The sequence below is a fragment of the Trematomus bernacchii genome, unplaced genomic scaffold (genome assembly GCF_902827165.1).
Source record: "Trematomus bernacchii unplaced genomic scaffold, fTreBer1.1, whole genome shotgun sequence".
In the NCBI taxonomy this organism is placed as follows: domain Eukaryota; kingdom Metazoa; phylum Chordata; class Actinopteri; order Perciformes; family Nototheniidae; genus Trematomus; species Trematomus bernacchii.
In genome coordinates, this window is record NW_022987527.1 from 537,903 (window position 1) to 558,164 (window position 20,262).

Genomic DNA, 20,262 nt, shown 5'->3' on the forward strand with positions numbered 1-20,262 from the left:
CAGCAGTCGTTGTGGTCGGTGGATGTGATGAGAGGCATCGATGAGAAAAACAACTCTCAGTTCTCGCGTAATGAAACGAGATTTGCCCGTTTTAACGTCGGTTGGAAACCCCGTTCCACCCTCTTCCCTTCGCTGGCCACACGCAAGGTAAAGCGCTAGAATTCTTCCTCGGGTTATATCCTACTAAAGTGCTTCAATTTCTAAGCATTTAGACCAGAAACGTGGTCAAATAGGATATAAGGTACAGATTAAAGAAGTGGTCCAGCTTTGAGCGAGATAATTAGACGTGTATATCGGTTTTTGCAAGAATTGTACTTGAATGTTGCGCTCTTAGCATAGGTCTGTTCGTCATGGCTGCCCCCATGCTACCTCGTTAAGGCCTGCTAGCTAGTGGTTAGCTGCCCCGTGTTAGCTACGATATATTGGCAAAATGTACATATAATATGCATGTTGTCAAAAACGGATATCATTTGAATGGTTTTGAGATCTCAGTGAATGAACTGCTTGTAAATGGTGTACGAGTAACGTGGGCTTATCCTTAGACTGCTAACATTAGCTTGTGATAGCCCTTGCATGTCTGTCGCTAAAGAAGCTAACACCGGTTGAACGTGTGTACGCATTATCCAACACATTAATCGGTCTTAAATAGTTGACTTTGTGCTTGGATTGTAAATTGGCATTTCAGTTATGAAAACGGTAACATTAATTATGCAGATTGGGCCAGTCAGACAGGCACATTCAAATTTTAAATTGGATATATCCACAAAGCTAGCGTGGTTTAGCTTCTCGCATGGTCGACATGTTATTTCTACCGTAGAGTTCACCGTATGATATAAGAGTTGAATTCATACATGAACTCGTGCTATTATAGTGCAAGGGTCTGTGTTTAATCTAACGTTTACAACCGAGGCATCATGTGTGCAATATTGTTAGTGCTTAAGCTCATCAGAATGTTATATATTGTAGCTAACTTAACATACTCAAAATATAAACATGATACCAGGGCCAGTGTGCGTTCATTTAAAGTGCCTTAGTTGAATTGTGTAGGTTTTGGATTGTCTTACGTTTTATTTTAAAAGTCGTGTGCCTCATTGTGTTCCATCATTTTAAGACCAGGCTGGATTTAAGTGGTTTCACTTAAACCTGTTTTCATTTTTACATTTCTGTATCTGATAAAAACGTGTATTCAATGTATGTGTCTCTTTTTTAGATGCCGGGTGTCACAGTGAAAGACGTTAACCAGCAGGACTTTGTCCGTGCCCTCTCGGCTTTCCTGAAGAAGTGAGTACTTTTTATCCCACATCATTTTGACCTTTCATGCACTCTTGGGAGATTGCGTTGTGTATGTAATTAGCAGTGGACTTGATTCCATACTTTAAAGTTGATGTTAGTTGTATGTATTTCTAATAGACCGTGCTGTGTCCTAGAAACAGGCTACATGCCAACAAAAGTGTTTAAATTAGGTGCTTTTTTGCTCTAATACATGCTGACACTTCTCTTCTGTCCTCAGGTCAGGAAAGCTGAAGATACCTGACTGGGTGGACCTTGTCAAGCTGGGCAAGCACAAGGAGCTGGCCCCCAGTGATGAGAACTGGTACTACATTAGAGCTGGTAAGTCCACCTATTCATGTGTATCCCTACTGTCTCTTTAATACTAGAAAGACTGGTGGATTTTAATGTTTGGTTAAGTTGGTTGCAGCACGTTTTTTTAACTGCCAAGCAATGTGATTGGTGTTGGAAGTTTATGCTTCCCCATTGATTGTTCCTGCATTTTAAATCACTAAAGAATGTGCAAGTTTATAGATTTCACATGTAATGGTAGTGGTGGCTGTCATGAATGCAGCAAAATCTTACTTGGCATTCATGTCAGCCTTAATTCTGCTGTGATTTGAAACTCATTTGAATGTGCCATTACTGTGGCCGTTGGAATAATTAGCAGTCTCTGCAATCATTTACAACCTGTGTAAAAAAAAAAACACATCTTGATTTAATAGTTCTCCCAAATTTCCCCAAACACTCATCCCTACTGAGATCTAGTCGTGCAATTGAGAGTGGACACCTAATTACTGCTCTTGACAGTTTAAAAGCAAATATTCTTGAAACGTTTTACCCTTTTTTTTTAATGGTGCTTGAAGAGCAAATGAAGATAAACCAAGTTTGTCAATTGGGTTATCATTTCCAAAATGATTAACAGTCCAAATATTTCAATCTGCCATTCCTTTAAATGTTAAAAGATAGATTAAACTCACTGCATTTTGATGATGTAGATGTTCTTGACTGTTAAGCTCTTAACTGCTTTGCATTGCTCAAGTATGTAACTGCACCACTCGGCATGTCTCTGTCCTGATTTCGTACTGATTCCAAAAACCTACTGATCATAATATCACTGTTTGAGCATGGTAGAGGAAACCCTCAAAGCACTATATGGTTGATGATGTCGCATCTTAACGCCTTCACCTCCTCTGGTCCAACAGCATCCACAGTTCGCCACCTGTACCTTCGTGGAGGTGCTGGTGTTGGCTCCATGACCAAGATCTATGGAAGTCGCCAGAGGAACGGTGTGTGCCCTGCTCATTACAGCGTAGGATCCAAGAATGTGGCTCGTAAAGTGCTGCAGTCCCTCGAGCTGCTCAAGATGGTTGAGAAGGATCCCAATGGGTGAGTGCCTCTCTTTATATTCAGTGTATCCACTATCAGGGTGTCCGCGGGGTCTTAAAAAGTATTAAAAGTTGATAAATCAATTTAGTGAAAATGAAGGCTATAACAAAGTATTAAACGGCATTTTCCAAGGTATTACATTTTGTAGCTTGTTTTCAATAAGTATATAAATTGTCCAAAGAGGTTGTATTCTACAGTCTGCCTGAATGTAATCATTGCGTGGGTGTGTAGTGTGATTCTGTGTAGTTTATTTATGGCATCCCGTTGGATTTGACGTCATCTGAACAGGACATCGCACGCTCACTGCTTGATAGCGCGCGAAGGTCCGTTTACGCCGTTTGTTAAACAACATCGTTATGGGGAAATGCAAGTTTGCGTCCAAATGGTTGGAAGATAAGGAGGAAGGACAATCAATACTGTATATAGTCAATGTGAGGTAAAGTGTGTCGCCAATGTAACCGGTTAAAACTCCAAGTGGCGATGAGGTCTTAAAATGTATGGAAAGGGTCTTAAAAAAGTTCTTGAAAGGTATTACATTTGACTTCAGGATTCCTGCATATACCCTGACTTAGGGCTGTGCAATTAATCGTATTTTAATCGCAATTACGATTTTGGCCTGCCACAATTACGAAAACAACATAATTGAAAAAAACAATTATTTTGCTTTGCTAGGTTGTGACAGTGCACTGCAACACATTTGATCTAATTAATTTTAGTCTCATTTATTTGTATTTATCATATTTATATATGTTTAGCAGCTTGGGGAAGTGCGCTCTAAAATATTTGTTGATCTTGTTTATTGGTATTTATTATTTTGATATTTATTTTTGTATTGGTTTTTCAGTTGAATTATACGTTCAGGGTAATCAACAGTTAAAAAGATACTGTTCAAATTATTATTTGTATTTGTTTTAAAGTCAATGAATAATCGTATTTAATAATCGTGATATCAATTATTGACCCAAATAATCGTGATTATGATTTTTGCCATAATCGCACAGGCCTACACTGACTATATAAGATCCTAGAGTTAGTCAAATTGAACAAAAAATTGTTAAAATGAATGTAAAGGCAAAACAATGTATTAGATATGTACATATTTGGTGATGTTTGTGCTAATGTAGTCATCTTCACACTGCTCTGAACATGGGCCGGTCACTTTTGCAATCATGTTTCCATACTGTAAAACAGTCCCATCAATGTGATGCCTGTTAACTATGAAATCTCTTAATGCACAAGCTTGAATTTTTCTCTGCAAGTGCAATACACTTGTAATCACACTAATTAGTTTTTATTCAGTTCAAGTGGGCAGGAAAATTAAAGTCTATTTCAAATTGCCTTTCTTTCATGGTTGATGGAGTGATTTTTGTACGAATGGAATATTGATACATGGCTTTCACCGACTGTAATACTGAAGTCAATGTGGCGTAAAGAAGTGTTTCTCTAACTTCTGCATATTTGTGCAATTTAGTTTTTTCCAAGTCGTGTTGGTTGAGTTATTCTCAGATCCATAATTTCCTTTAACATTTTTTCTGTTCTGTTTCTCTCAGTGGTCGCAGACTCACCGCCCAGGGAACCAGAGATCTGGATAGAATCGCCGGCCAGGTGAGAAACAAACCTGTCTTTACTCAATAAGTTGACACACAAGCAACTCGATCATTTCAGTACTTGGATTTAGGAACGTCTGAGCAAAAAATACATCGATTTTGATCAAAGTATCATATAAAAAAACATATAAATTAGTAATAAATGCTACTGCAGCAATGTACCAAAAACCATACGAATGTGTTGCTTACCATTTGAATGTACTCATTCATCGTATCATGTCATTCATATTTATCATGGGGCACTCAATGCGTATGGTACACACGGCATAGCCTGATGGACCACCACTGCAAATGGTAGCAGTGCAGTAACTGGTTGTAAAAGCCATTTTTCAATGTATTTATCGCACAGGGAAATATCAGTGTGGCATCTGAAAGGGTCCAATCCATTTACTGATCTCTATGAATACTATGAGAGATATCTGCATTGAAGATGTTCTACACTTCATCTCTCTTCAAATCCTTCCATGAATTTTAATTGTCTTGTACTTGTTTTATTAAAAGAAACAGATGTCCTATTTCTCCCCCACTGCTTTGCTTGTGCTACAACTTAGTCACCGTACAAACTGAGCCACACTAAGGCCGATACAGCATGTTCAAGAGTGACCTAGGTCTGTAAAGAGTTGTGTAGCCAGATTGTGGCCTTAATGTTTTATCATTGTTGCAGAAACAGCCGTTTCATAGCAGCAGAGCTCTGTGTTGTAGTGACGAAGAGTTTTCCTCTGGCAGTCATAAACAATCGTGGTGCCTGAGAATGTAATCCTTCTGGCCCTTTTAACTAGAGCCCCTACTTGTTTCCTACAGTTTTACTAATGGAAATAACAAAGGTGTTTACTTCCCACTGCTTTTAGTGGTTACCATTTGTCCTTACCTACTGCAAGGATTTAAATTCTGCAGTACCTGGCTCACAGAAGTGACTATCATCGCTGCGTCATGCTGGCAAGGCAGAGGTTGTTTTTTTTGTACGACACATTCTGGCATTTGTGTGGCGTTCAGAGGCACTCGGGGTGGTGCCTTAAGCGCTTGTGATCACAGAAATGCCATCCCTTTGCCTTGATGTGACACCTTGTCTGCTGCGGAGGACACGGTCCCAGTGTCACTTCAGCATGCAAGTCTCTTTCCAAACACTTGTCCTTAGGCACATTTTGCTCTGCCAGCACAGGGAGTTATGTGTCTTGTGTGGCACACTACTGGCATGTTTTGTTTTGCTTCACTAAAAAAAACAAATCACAGTTGGGCCTTGTCAAAAATGGAGAGAGGCAGCAGTGTTGTGATAATCCAAGGGTAAAGCGGGTAAACATGTGGAGGGAATTTCATGCTTGGCAAGTCCGCCGTATGGCACCAGTTTTCTCCTTGTTTACCCATGCTAATGAGCAGATGAGCAGACCCAGCCCCCCCATACCTGCTGCACCAAACTGACGCAAAGCATGTTGCCGTATGTCTGCTACCGCCTCGCAAATCCTCGTGTTGTAATTTCTTAAGGCCTTTTTTTAGATTGCTTTTCCTTTGCAAGCGAGGTTTCTGCCTTGTACTCTCATTAGACTATTCATGGTGTTTTTGGCAGCAACCGAAACACAAAACTCTTTCTCCTCCAAACTGTGTTTACTCAAGTCCCCATGAAATTGCATTTTGATAGCATCTTACTTCCATAAGTTCGCATTTCCTATTCAAACACTATTGTGCAGCGTCTTAGGAATAGAAATGTACAAGTTAAGCGAATAGAATATTAAGCACTTGGGAAGTTTCATTTGATCACAATTGATATAAATGACTTTCAATATGTTGGCTCATTTGTGCCATAAATCGCAGCATGATGAAACCATTAACATGCCATTTTGTCCACAGCAAGTCATTTGATTTCATTTTCAAGACAACACAAGTTCCTAAAGGGACTGCGACACCTCGTCTGCTCCTGGACTCACTTTATGAATTGACCTCATGATGTTTTTGTTTGTTTCCCCACAGGTCGCAGCTGCCAACAAGAAAACAATAGTTCAATAAATCTTTTTTGGAAAAAGTCAAACACTGTGTCCTCGTTATTTTACCTTGTATGAAGATGAAACATTAACGGGGTGCGCAGTAAGTGCTTACCTTGTCTGAGTAAGAAATTGCACGAATGAGTCTTTGAGCTTAAACTTCACTGCTGTTCAAATTACACCAACTTTATCGGCACGGTAGAGAACAGTTATAAGGACGTGAAGGTTGACCTGATCAGATATCTTCTGCAAACCTGGACTGAGCTGGTTTGAGGAAATCAAGCCCCTGCATAAAATCAATGTTTTTTCGGTTACCTGGTTTTTAATGTAATTCGGTTTGCAAAGGACCATTGGTTGTTTCATAAGCTGTGACCATTAGCAGCAACTACAGCGTGCGGTCATTAAGCCGTTTGAAAAGGCTTCCCAGGAGCTGCTCCATTAGTAATCAAATACATGTTGTGGCCGAACACTCGCTTCTATACAATCTCTTTGTTGTATAATCTTTTCCTTCCCCTGCCATTGTGTTCATGTATCAGATGCAGTACAGATTACTCTGTGACAACTAAAGGAGATTGTTCAGTTAACAGCAGGTGATTACATTTCCATAAGCCACTCAGTTGACCATTTTTGAAGCATGTTGGGGATGATGTCATGTTTAAACATTTTCATTTAGTGCCACAGTGCCACCTAGAGACTGGAAGGGGCAGCTTCAGTTTCTACAACTAATTTTACAATATTAATGGCATTATAAAAATGTGCAATATACACCATCGCTCCCAAGATAACGGCTATGTTTGGATGGTTCAGTAAAATTCCAACTAGTCTGTGTGGCTTATGGTTACTTAAAGCAGGCCTTTACTTCTACACTGAAAATACTTCACTATAATTAAATGTATTGTCAACTAATTTCACATAACTGTATTTGTTGAGTTGACATCAATACATTTAATCTAATATTTTAACTTAATTGTATTGCTTTCAACTAACCTATTACAGTTATGTGAAATCTGTTGACAATACATTTAATTAGTCACTGTTTCAGTGTACCTCAGTTGTGCCTAATTTCTCATTAAAGGTCAAATATAGAATTGTCCTTATAGTTGACTCTACAAATGGGTCTTTTCTGACGTGACCTTCAAAAAAACGTTTCCCGTTGGCTCGAGTTGATGCAGTTTCTTGCGCTTTTTATGATAGATTTGTGTACTCTTACCTAAACGTCAATCAGTGAGCGCACTGGACTGATTTAATTTGGCGGTGCTTCTGAAATCCTGCAGAGGGTGCCAAAGCCTATAGAATGTCACGGCTATCCATGAACTTTGCGGTGATTGCCTCTGAGGTGGCTACTCGTGTACTAAAGCAGTAGCACTTGTATAATGGCACCAATTATTTTTGAAAAGGCAGTAATTATAATGTCATGCCATATTTCTAAAAGCCTGACACTTAAAGAGTTGCATTTGCGTGCCATACAGTAAGTATACTTGATTTCAGCCTTTTCTAAATGTGTTTAGCTCTAACATGTTTTATACAACACTCAGTGTGTTTATGGTTACAACATCAGGAGCTTTTCACAGCACTGTAAAATGTCGGGAATGTAAAAAAAATCCAATCTGTTTTTTCTCCTTTTCAATTTGGTCCAGTGGAGCTTCATGTGCTGGGTTTTCTCCCGTTGCTCTGCTCGCCTCGAGGCAGCACAACTACAAGCACAACCAGATGAGAAGAGAGGGGAACAGTGCCGTGTTCACCGTATAACTGTGTCCCCTCAGAGATAATACAGATTGTTTTTATAATGTTGACTCAATTCATGTCCAGATTTGAAGAACAATAACCAGAAGGCATTGTTTTCCGACAGAGCTGAGCTGTTGTACACATCCTGCTGAGATCAGTGTGTGTGTGTGAGAGAGAGCTTACACTTTGTCCTGTGTTTGTGAGATATCGTGTGTTGCAGATCCCTGGACAATGAGCCTGCTGTGTGTGTGTCAGTCTGTCATCCAGTGTGTGTGTAGAGTACACACACAGCCCGTATAATACAGTGGTGCACTCCATCCAACTGAGCGCCCGTCTGTCTCTTTTTAAAATGTCAATCAGCATAAAGTCTCCATCAATTATTCTGCACGTCTCTCAGGAAATATTAATTTAGTCTTTTTATACACCCCCTCTCACTCATCTCTGTCCTGTCAGCCCCTCTCCTTTTTATTTGACTACCAGCTGTTGCTGAACACCTGAACCCATCGTCTCACCCTCCCCTGGCCCATCCCTCTCTCCCTCCCCCTTTCTCTCCTATTGATGATCCCTCTTTTTTTGTCTACCCTGTCATTTGGAAGAGAGAGACGGATAAACATGTCCTTGAGTGGTAAGACAGAAATGTGAGGAATCCACCAGAAGTCTGCCATGTTTGTTCACTGGCTTCTGTTGGGCTGCAAGTGTGTGCATGCTCTCTCGTGTTTGTGTGTGTGTTCTCGCTGCATCCGTATTTTGTGTTAATGTCATTTCAGCTCCCGTCAGTCAACTGGTTTGAGCACCGATTTGTCATTGTCTGCTGGGTAATTATCAGCAGGCTTCAATACGGCAATTACTGCTGGAACAATTACCACCTCAACAAATGCACATCCAAGGTGTGTGTGTGTGTGTGTGTGTGTGTGTGTGTGTGTGTGTGTGTGTGTGTGTGTGTGTGTGTGTGTGTGTGTGTGTGTGTGTGTGTGTGTGTGTGTGTGTGTGTGTGTGTGTGTGTGTGTGTGTGTGTGTGTGTGTGTGTGTGTGTGTGTGTGTGTGTGTGTGTGTGTGCACCTAACCTAACCATTCACCCAATTCTTTGGCAGCTCAGCTTGATCAGACTGAGAATGGATGCAGTCCTTCCTCTCACCTCCTCAAGGCTGGAAACAGCAGATAACTAAGACATGTCTCTGCTGCACAAGTCTCCCTTAAATAGAACCACTATCAGGAGAGCAGCCACACACACACACACACACACAGACACACACATATGCATTGTCAACCCACAGCTTCATGCCCTCAGGCGTGTTATCCCCAGAAGACAAGACATACCTCAGAAAGTTTCCCAGCATTCCCAGTTTCTGGCGAATTTAGTTAACCGAGTTTTCTTGGGAAAGTTGGCACAGATCCCATAGTGTGTGCTTCTGGCTCAGTGGAGATAACATCAAGCCTTCCTGTTGCACAGCACAATGCTTTTCTCATAAACCACATTGCTTTGTTTTATCAAAAGCCTGATCCTTTGTGACTATTCAGTTGTAGACTTTAAAATCCTCAGCCACCAATTCAGTTACGAGTAGATTCATTTGTTTTCCCGATCATGGTTAGTTTGGATATTAAGTTTTGTCCTTTGTCTGCAGTAAAAGCTATGCCTAAACCTAATCAGTGTTTTAAGTACAGTTACTCAAGTACTGTGTTTGGGTACAATTTTGAGGGACGTGTACATGAGTATTTAAATTGTTCTGAACTTTGTACTTCCATCTGACTACAATTTAAAGTTTAATTGTGTACTTTTACTCCAATACAATTATTACAGGAGACCACAGGCCTGTTGCTCTGACTTCACACGTCATGAAGATCTTTGAGAGACTGATTCTGCAGCACCTCAAACCCCTCGTGTGTGACTCCATGGACCCTCTACAGTTTGCCTACCAGGAAAACATAGGTGTGTAGAGGATGCTATCACCTACATGCTCCACAGAGCCTACACACAGCTGGAGGAGCCGCACAGCTCACTAATAATAATAACAATAGCTTGCATTTATATAGCGCCTTTCAAGGGACCCAAGGTCGCTTTACAAGTAATAGGGCAAAAACAAACATAACAAAACAAAAGTCAGACAGACAAAACAACAGATCGATTAGGGGCCGAAAGCCTTGGCAAACAGATGGGACTTGAGGGCCCTTTTGAAGGCGTCAAGTGTGGGGATGTTGCGAATCTCCGCAGGGAGAGCGTTCCAGAGGGTGGGGGCTGCCACACTGTAGGCTCTGTCCCCGAAGGTTCGCAGTTTGGTGCGGGGGGTGGTAAGCAGGCCAGAGTCTGAGGACCGCAGGTTCCGGGGTGGGGCATGTGGGTGAAGGATGTCCGATAGGCACTGGGGGGCAAGGGCATGGAGGGACTTGTAGGTAAGGAGGAGTACTTTGTACGATATACGGGACTTGACCGGCAACCAGTGTAGGTGGATGAGGGTGGGAGTGATGTGCTGCCACGGCTTTGTGTGTGTGAGTACCCTAGCAGCACAGTTTTGGACATACTGGAGCCTGTCCAGGGTTTTTTTGGGAACTAAGAATTCTGTTCTTCGACTTCTCCAGCGCCTTCAACACGATCCAGCCACATCTGCTCGCTGAGAAGCTGTCAGTGATGCAGGTGGATCACAGCATGGTGGCCTGTAACACAGACTACCTCACCAGCAGACCTCAGTATGTCAGACTGCAGGGCAGCGTGTCTGATGTGCTGCTGAGCAACACCGGAGCCCCTCAAGGAACTGTGCTGTCACCATTCCTGTTCACCCTCTACACCTCCGACTTCCGCTTCAACTCCGGCTCATGCCACCTACAGAAGTTCTCTGACGACTCTTCCATTGTCAGCTGCATCACAGATGACAATGAGGAGGAGTACAGGGCCCTGGTTGAGAACTTCGTAGGCTGGTGTGACAACAATCACCTCCAGCTCAACATCAGCAAGACTAAGGAGCTGGTGGTGGACTTCAGGCGGAGCAGGAAGAGGCCTCTGACCCCCACCACCATCAGGGGGAAGGATGTGGAGGTGGTGCACAGCTACAAGTTCCTGGGAGTGCACTTAAACAATAAACTGGACTGGTCAGACAACACTGATGCTCTCTTCAGGAAGGGACAGAGCAAGCTGTTCTTCCTGAGGAGGCTCAGGTCATTCAATGTGTGCACGAGGCTGCTGCAGATGTTCTACCAGTCTGTGGTGGCCAGTGTGCTATTCTTTGCCGTGGTGTGCTGGGGTGGAAACACAAACACTAGGGACACTGGCAGGCTGAACAAGCTCGTGAGGAAGGCTAGCTCTGTAGTGGGAGTACAACTGGACAATCTGGAGGCGGTGGCAGAGGGGAGGACGAGGAGGAAGCTTGACAGCATCCTAGAGAACCCCTCTCACCCACTCCATGCAGAGCTAGTGAAGATGAGGAATACGTTCAGCCACAGACTCATCCCTCCACGACACAGCACCAAGCGCCTCGGACAGTCCTTTGTGCCTGTAGCCATCAGGCTGCACAACAAGGGGTCAATAATGAAAAAGAAATAAAATAAAATCACTGGACATACATATACACTGTTTCCACAACCCATGTTAATATATTAGTAGTAGATCAAATATGTTATAGATATGTCACTATATGTACAGATGTCCATTTTCACTTTTCACTTGTAACTCATTTCGTACTTCATAACTTAGATGACCAAATATGTATATATGCTGACAGTTATGTTGCTCTTATTTTTACTCATCTCCTATTTCATAGTCTTTTATTATTATTATCATTATTATTTTAGTTTTTTTTCTTTTTCTTTTTTCTTGATTTTCTTTTTTCTTTTATTAATCTGTGTGAATCTTTGCTGTCCTGTTTTTTCACGCTTACCCTGTTGCTGCTTTGTACAACTGAATTTAATTAATAAAGGTCCATCTTATCTTATCTTATCTTATCTTAAGTATCTGTATTACTTTGCAGAATTGGATCAATGATGTGAAATATAATTAATACTAAAAAATACTTTAGTTACTCCTGTAGCAAATCCACAAGTTACCTTGCAGTATACAAGTGATTAAAATGAGCTGCCCTTTTACCAGATTGAATAACACTTAAATGCATCAATAATTAAACAGAAAACATATTCCACTATCATATTCTGAAATGGGCCAATCTGATGAATAAGTACTTTTAATTTTGGCACTTATTTTGATGCTAATACTTGTACTTTTGCTTAAAGGTGGGGTAGGTAATTTTGGAGAAACCAGCTCGAGATCTCTAGAATTTGAAAATACACAGCCGGAAAAAATCTGCCACTTCCTTACAGAGCCCCTCCTCCAACACACACGAACGCGCACATGACCAATGAGGGCACAAGATAAGTTTGTGCACAGATGGAAGGCTGACAGGCAGGTAGGCCATCCAGTTATTTTAGCCGGGCCGGCTAAAATGATTGGTTGTGCTTTTTACAGTACTACGGCTTCCACAGATGACATTTTTTTATGGATTTTTTGTCAAAGCACTTAAGATATTCATTGCTATCGGGATGTTAAGAGCATTCCATGGAATATAACAAAAAGTGTATCTCGAGCCGGTTTCTCAAACTTACCTACCCCACCTTTAAGTAATATTTTGATTGGAGGACTTTTACTTGTAACAGAGAAGTCCTACACTCATTAAGTACCACCTCTGGCCTTAATTAAGTCTTTCTGTACACGCCAGTGGTTAAAGCAACACAGCAGATGCGATGTCGAGGTCTCATATGGCGGTGTGTGTTGATGCGATGTGGCGAGGGTCAGCATAGTCTGCAAAAGTGTGTTTATAGAAATTAGTCTGAGGCCCACAGGTCAGCGCTGTGTAAGCAGAGAGCTGCGCCTCTGCATCCGAAGTCTGTTAGCGAGAAAGCTCCTCATCTACGAGAAGCTGGGTTTACACACTTATCCGTCCCAGTGGGTGTGTAAGAGCTGATTGATGGATGTGTTTGTTTTGGTGTGTGTGGAAGAAAGAATACGTTTGACCTTGTTGACTTCCTGGATAATTTAGAGGCTTTCATATACATCTGTCCACTGTATGTGTGTTGCTGTTCTTCTGTGTTCTGTCAGCGCTAATCCCTCATCCAGTGTTTGGCCGGAGAGCAGGTGGTGTACACAAGCAGCGCGCCTCTCCGCCTGCCTGGCACCACAGGGCACCGAAGCACTGCCCCACACAGCAGGTGTGTGTATATGTGTGTGCAGGCGAAAAACACTCACCATGTGTCTATGAGCTTTGTGTGTGCGTGTCTCCGTAGCTCGTAGATCTGAATCCCCTACACCTGTCACAGAGGGTGGGGTGCAAAGGGAGGATGACAGGGCGCAGAACAGATGCTGTCTACAAAGCCAGCCAAACAGACTGAATTGCACAGTGTGTCTTCTGTATGTGTGTGTGTGTGTAGGCCGTATTACTTCAATGATTATGTGTGTGTGTATGCACGTTGAGATCAGAGCTTTCAAGTCGTTCATACTTTGATGCCGCGGCCCTGCGCCTGCCTTTCTTCGGCGCAGAACAAAAGAGTGGCAGAGGGAGTCAGCCAGACAGCAGTGTGACACCGTATGGCTGTGGAGATAGATGACACAGTGACAGACAGAGATAGCAGGAAGTGTGTGTTTGTCGCTCTTCGCTGCCTCATTTCTCCGGCTCTCTCTGTGTGTCTGTGGGAGGGAGTCTAAAGCTGACCAAGCCCAGAGCAGCCTCAGCTCACTCACCAGAAGAAATCTATTTCATCAGCCGCCTCTGACAGGTCTCTTTCCTGTCTAACACTATAGAAAAGTTTTCAAGGTTTAGGTAGTTGAGATCCCCTTCAGCATGCTGCATTTACAATGATCGGATGAGCTAAACCTTGCACTCTGTGGCCTTTTGCTGAGTTGTATGTCATGTTGGATTTACTGTACACATGAGCACTTCACTCTAGGCTCAAGGCAGTGACACTGCGAAGGAAATTGATCCTAGGACATCTCTAAAATATAAAGTTGGGATTTACATTACATATAAAATCAGATGTAACTCTGAAACTCCAAAATATTTCTCAATTTAAACATAAGGAAATTCAAGGTATTGCATTAACATTATGAAGTTGTTCAAGGTTCTTTATTGTCAATCTGACATAGCTACAGAGTAATTATGTAGTTGAAAATCTTATGTCACAGGCTTCTCCAACAATGCAACATAATAACATAATAACAATAAGAGCAAGAGCAATACAAAAAGAAAAATAGTTATAAAATAAAATAAAGTGATGATGTGGAATAGTGCAGTACGAGTCTATATACAAGTTATTGGAATGATATATATATATTAGGTATTAGATACATACTACTGAGTAGCAGATGAATGTTTGAAGTTGTTTCAACAGTTCAATTTTTTAACAGTCTCACTGCCCGCGGGAAGTTGTAGCAGTGATATGTGCATTCCTTTGCGTCACCAGATGTGAAGAATACTCCACTCGTGATTGACTCAGACACATTGCATTTCTTACCCATGCCTGTCATAGCTCTAGGGATGGCATTGCCGGTCGGTCGGCTGAAATACCTCGACAACTGTTGTAATTAATTGCCATGACATTTTTGCGTAGACCCTCATGGTCCCTGGTGGATGAATCCTCCTACTGTCATCTGAGTCACACCATAAAACGTATTGAATTAGCAATGCCTATGGTGTGGACAAGACACCTCTTAAAATGTGTGTGAAAGGAATGTGAGGAACTCCCTTTAACACTAGTGCGGGCAGTAATTAACCAAAAATGCACACAAAAGCCATTTTCTCCACACAACACACCTACAATGAAGACGACACCAAACCTCTTAAGAAACACTTACAAATAATTGTCCTAAGCGATACCTAAGATCGTGGAAATGTCTTCTTTTGTTACTAAATTGATTTGGTTGTAATATTAGTGAGGTAACACACACAAGTTTAATAACCCAAATGAATATATTGAAGAAATTAAGATTTCATTTGCATATATGGAAGGATTCAGAGTGGTGTGATGCATGTGTGGATGATTGAACGTGTGTGAGTGTGAGTGTTGTGACTATGTTAAACTCAAAGAATGTGGAGGAGATGTTAAGGCTGCCCACGGTGAGGGAGCTTATCCTGGGGGAGTAGCTCTATTGTGCCTCATGACACTCCCCCCTCTCAGGTGCTTTGACCACCCAAGCACCACCCCACCCCCTGATATTTCCTGTAGCGCCACCATGAGGTAGACATTTTTGTTTCCATGTAATATATCTCAACACCTGTTGGATTGATTGCTGTGAAACACGTTCAAGGGTCCCTGGAGGGAGCGACAGCTTTACGACTTTCATTATTTTCTTCTTTAGAACATCAAACCTGTCAACGCTTTCACTTTATAGGTTGAGGATGTGTCTCTCTGACTTTGGTCAAACTCTGACTTCTCTTCCATTATTAACATGACTTTTTTCCATTTTTCATTCAAATGTCTTTAACTATTTGATTTGCTGTGAAACGTGGTACACACATTCATGGTGCCCAGAGGATTCACTTCAACATCTTTGACCTCCTGACTTTTCTCAACAATCTACGAAACTCATGACTTTTTTTGCTAACTAGCAAATGCTTGCATGCTAACATGCTAAAGTGACATGGTAGGCATTGTATCTGCTACACATCAACATGATAGCATTATCTTTGTACGCATGTTGGCATCCTGAGAAGAAGGCCATAGCCTGTGTGTAGACCTTAAGCACATTGAGACTTAATAAAAGCTTCAGTTACACAGGAAAACCTTTCTGACTTCTCGCCCTCGTTCCTTCCTCTCTCACACCCAATCCCTGGCACTTTCTCCACCACTCCCTCCTAATCTAAACAACGCCTAAGACTCTCACTTCATCGCTCTAATGATCTTTCTCATTCAACATTCCTATTGTATGCCTGTGTTTCCCGCTCTTCCTGCTATCTACTTTCCCCTATTACCATGTATCCCTTAGTACCATTACTGCCCCCTTCCCCCAGCCTTCATTATCAGGCCTAAACCCCCTGAGCTTCTTTCCTATGTCTCATGCTTTCCCTTTGCTAAAAAAGCCCTAAGCCTTTCACAAATACCTGCACCTCTTTAGTCAAATCAAACATGTCATCTTATGAAGACAAAGACTTTCTGAAATATAATCAAAGGAATGCATTCAAGTCATGTTCCATACAGCAAGCAAATGATGAGTAGATTGCCAGTGTCATTAGTACATGTGATTAAGACGGGTATGTGTGCATTCATAGTGAATTAGTGCAGTTTAATAATGTATAGGATGTCTTTCTTTTGAAGTAAAGCAGGAAGCTGACACAATTGCTGCACATGTTGGAAATGTTTTCATGATTGTTTAATTGTATTAGGAAACATGGAAACATGCTTTGTAAGCAGGTCAGATGATCAGACTTTCAAACAAACCAACAGGCAGTACTGGATATTTGTACTGTACGTTATGCTACTCTATACTTCGAAACCAATACATCTCAAAGGCATTTATTTAAATTCATACTGTCGTAATATATTATCATCTTGTACAATTAAATGCATTGTTAAGATTTAACTTCATAACGGTTGATTAAGTCAAGTGCCATATTTATTTTTACGAGCTACACCATGACATTCTTTGTACAAAGCAATTACAGTAATCCAATAATACCACACAAAGAGGGGCTATTCTGATGCTTAATAAGCACTTTCTTTTTGCTGATAATATTTCTTAATTTGTACAACATTGCTAATGCAGGAAGTTCACTTTTTACTAGATCTCACATTGAAGTATTGTTGCTTTTACAGAGGCAATGTCTCTGACTACTGCTGGTTAGCCATGTTCAATACATAACCTTATATGGAGATGATAGGCGCACAAAGCAAGTGCACCCAAAGCAAGCATGTTTCCCTATTGTTATTTAGCGACTATCGTGGTTGAACTATATCATAAAAGCGTTTTCTTTTTACTTTGAGGTTTCGTTTTAAGTTTATCATTTGCTTGATAGTTTAAGAACCATTCAGCAGACTTCTTGTGTCTCCTGGCATTTTTTCGTACCAATATTTCAACATTCCCCTATTAAGATAGCAAATCTACAGTGACTTCTCACATGCAGCCTCTGTTTGTATATAGCTTCAGTGTGATTATCATGTGACTTTGTAACATGTTCTTAATTGAATTAAAGGCAGTAACTAGATGAAGCTGTGGAGCTGCACACATGAAGCAGCTTTCCTTCACATTGTACCATAATGGCGGTGCCGACTTTGCTATGGCTGGTATTTCATTCATGACACCCGACCCAGGTGTGCTGTGTTTGTATGTGAACACATGTGAGTGTGTGAGGTTGTTTTTGCTGCAGTGTAGCAGAGGTTAGGGAACTCATTTCAGGCTGCTGCTGCTGTGTGCTATACTTGTCTCTTACACACAGTGACCTCCACTCGATCTGCTCCCCACCCCTCCCTCTGGACAAATTCCAGCATGCCCTTATTTTCTCCTCTCCTCTTACTACTACTCCTGTCTGTCTTCCTTTCCACATTCCCACCCTGCTGTACCACGTTTATATGAATTCTCATTGCTATATTATTCTCCTTTCATTAGCCTGATATTTTTCTCCACCTCACTGGCTGCGTGTCTCTGTCAGCATTTTCTGTTTTTCATTCTTAGCAAGCACACAATTATAAAAAGCGATGTGCCCTTGGACTCAGAAGACCTTCAGTCTGTCAAAGGGCTTTTGTTTTTGAATCTTACCTCCCTGAAGAGATAAACTTGCCAATCCCCCCTCTGTTGTCAATGGGCTACTGTCTTCCCTGTGCATACATAAGCGTGTGTGTGTGTATGTGAGAGATAGGTAAAGCTTGTGTGAGAGAAAATCCTCAACACTGCCTGTGTAGATTCTTCCATGTGAAAACAGTGTGACAGAGAGGTGAGGTTGTGTTAGCTGAAATCTTATTAACTGCTTAGCTGCTTTAAAGTTTTCTGTCAAAATAGTTCCTGGGAAACTTCTTCTTCTGCCAGCTCTTAATGGGTTTTTTAAAGCGGTTCCAATCCCCATTTTGCACATTTCTGCACATCTCACAAAAGAAACATTATTTTCCAATTTCGCATAATGACACTGGATTCAGTATTTGGTAATTGAGCTGCTTTGTGAGCCATGATTAGGGGCCGTTTGGGACCTGTTGGATTCATGACTCCAGGGCGAGGGAGAAGCTGGGACCGAGCGGTGCATTTGACCGATGACAACAGTCGTATTAATCGTGACTGTTCCTCTAAGGAAATCCAGGCACACCACGGGGACTCATCTTCTGCGAGGGCATTTCATTTGAGCAGTGAGTGCTGCTGTGGCAGAGGTTTGGTACAACATTAGGCTAACATTATGCACTAGCCTGGGGGCCTCGCAGAATACGGGCAAGCGGCAAATCACAGGGTCATGCCTCTCTGGGTCCTGATAGAGAAATTGTTCTCCTGGTTTCTCTCAGTCTCATTTTCTCTTCTCATTATTTCATTTCTTTTTCATTTTCCATTACATAGTTTTTCCGCGGTCCCTCTTTCTCCCATCTGGTTGCTCCAGCTGAGGTCAATACCCGGCGCTCTGCTGCAGCACCAGGACATGGGAATCTCATGAATAGCAATGCACCAAAAACTGGCGGGCCCACTGACATTTGGAAAGTGTATGTTTAAAACTGAAGTTCATTTCAATATTTTGATTGTAATGTAAAGACGATCTATCCTGTGACTGCGGTTCATTTCAATCAAGTTTCAATAAAATCAAGAGGTTTATGTATAAACCTGATCATTTCTCGTTTTCCCTTCATATCATTTTATAATTTCCAGCTGTTGAAAGCATTTCTTAGTGTAGAAAAGTGTACAATGCTACAGCTGATCATCGTTATCAGCCACTGTCTGTAGCTGTTTTCAAACCTACTGAAGTTCAAGGTTTGGCCATCTCAAAGGCTGGCCGAGTTTATTCACATGCATCTCGTGTGTGTGTGTGAGAGGGAACCTTTGTGTCAGAGAGAGGACTTGTTGCCTTAGAGATAGGGCTGCTCGATTATGGCAAAAATCATAATCTCGATTATTTGGGTCAATAATTGATATCACGATTATTAAAAACGATTATCCATTTACTTTGAAAACATCAATTTATTGGAGACATTTTTTTTGAACAGTATGTTTTGAACAGTTGATTACCCTGAACTTTAAGTATAATTCAACTGAAAAAGTAATTAAAAAAAAAAGTAATAAAAAAAAAAAAAATCGTTTTATTTCGATTACGTTGTTTTCGTAATCGTTGCAGGCCATAATCGTAATTGCGATTAAAATACGATTAATTGAGCAGCCCTACTTTGAGACAGTCTTGATCTAGTTTTACAGCATTTTGCAGCTCTTCAACTTTCCACTTGGTCAGTCTTTCCATGTGCACAATGACTACACTATAGGTAAATACACATCTGAGTTGACAAATATGACATGTGGGGTACCTCAAGGCTCCATCTTGGGGCCTCTTCTCTTTAACATCTACATGCTACCACTGGCTCAGATAATGAAAAACAACAAAATAAGTTACCATAGCTATGCGGATGACACACAAATTTACGTAACAATTTCACCAGGAGATTATGCTCCAATTCAAACACTGAGTAAGTGCATTGAACAAATCAATGACTGGATGTGTCAGAACTTTCTCCAATTAAACAAAGATAAAACTGAGGTAATGGTTTTTGGAGCCAAGGCAGAATGTATAAAAGTTAGCGCTGAGCTTCAGTCTGCAATGTTCAAAACAACAGATAAAGCCAGAAATCTAGGTGTAGTCATGGACTCTGACCTGAGTTTCAACAGTCACATTAAAACAGTTACTAAATCAGCCTACTATCACCTAAAGAACATATCTAGGATTAAAGGACTAATGTCACAGCAGGATTTGGAAAAACTTGTCCATGCTTTTATCTTCAGTAGACTCGACTACTGCAATGGTGTCTTTACAGGCCTCACTAAAAAATCTATTAGAAAGCTGCAGCTGATTCAGAACGCTGCTGCTCGAGTCCTCACTAACACTAAGAAAGTGGATCACATCACTCCTGTTCTGAAGTCCTTACACTGGCTTCCTGTGTGTCAAAGAATAGATTTCAAAAATATTGTTGCTGGTTTATAAAGCTTTGAATGGTTTAGGCCCAAAATACATGTCTGACCTACTGCTAAATTATGAACCATCCAGAACTCTCAGGTCTTCAGGGACTGGTCAGCTTTCTGTCCCCAGAGTCAGAACTAAACATGGTAAAGCAGCATTCAGTTATTATGCTCCAAATATCTGGAACAAACTCCCAGA

General features: G+C 41.3%; 2 protein-coding genes across 5 annotated transcripts; both read left to right on the forward strand.

Moving 5' to 3' along the window:
- Positions 1 to 6,285, forward strand: rps19 (ribosomal protein S19). Its single transcript, XM_034120390.1, has 6 exons — positions 1 to 147; positions 1,211 to 1,281; positions 1,511 to 1,611; positions 2,475 to 2,658; positions 4,209 to 4,263; positions 6,228 to 6,285. Exons 1-6 carry the CDS (start codon positions 28 to 30, stop codon positions 6,261 to 6,263), a joined length of 567 nt encoding a protein of 188 aa, XP_033976281.1. The 5' UTR covers positions 1 to 27; the 3' UTR covers positions 6,264 to 6,285.
- Positions 6,286 to 8,299: 2,014 nt separating this feature from the next.
- LOC117474524 lies at positions 8,300 to 11,694 on the forward strand. Of its 4 annotated transcripts, XM_034120355.1 has the most exons (4): positions 8,300 to 8,588; positions 8,731 to 8,850; positions 9,762 to 9,890; positions 10,538 to 11,694. In XM_034120355.1, the coding sequence occupies exon 4, from the start codon at positions 10,587 to 10,589 to the stop codon at positions 11,493 to 11,495; it is 909 nt and encodes a 302-aa protein (XP_033976246.1). In that variant the 5' UTR covers positions 8,300 to 8,588; positions 8,731 to 8,850; positions 9,762 to 9,890; positions 10,538 to 10,586; the 3' UTR covers positions 11,496 to 11,694. The 4 variants fall into 4 exon arrangements, with proteins under 4 accessions (XP_033976246.1, XP_033976263.1, XP_033976254.1 ...); XM_034120372.1 differs by lacking the exon at positions 8,731 to 8,850 and having other exon boundaries at positions 8,300 to 8,601; XM_034120363.1 differs by lacking the exon at positions 8,731 to 8,850.
- The last annotated feature ends 8,568 nt before the right edge of the window (positions 11,695 to 20,262 follow it).

What these genes read in the sequence shown, in the direction of transcription:
- LOC117474524 (XM_034120372.1), top strand. Translation starts at nt 10,587, where the DNA reads ATGCAGGTGGATCACAGCATGGTGGCCTGTAACACAGACTACCTCACC.
- rps19 (XM_034120390.1), top strand. Translation starts at nt 28, where the DNA reads ATGAGAGGCATCGATGAGAAAAACAACTCTCAGTTCTCGCGTAATGAA. An exon ending in GTTGAGAAGGATCCCAATGG is followed by an intron (nt 2,659 to 4,208) that starts GTGAGTGCCTCT and finishes TGTTTCTCTCAG; the next exon opens with TGGTCGCAGACTCACCGCCC. An exon ending in TGGATAGAATCGCCGGCCAG is followed by an intron (nt 4,264 to 6,227) that starts GTGAGAAACAAA and finishes GTTTCCCCACAG; the next exon opens with GTCGCAGCTGCCAACAAGAA.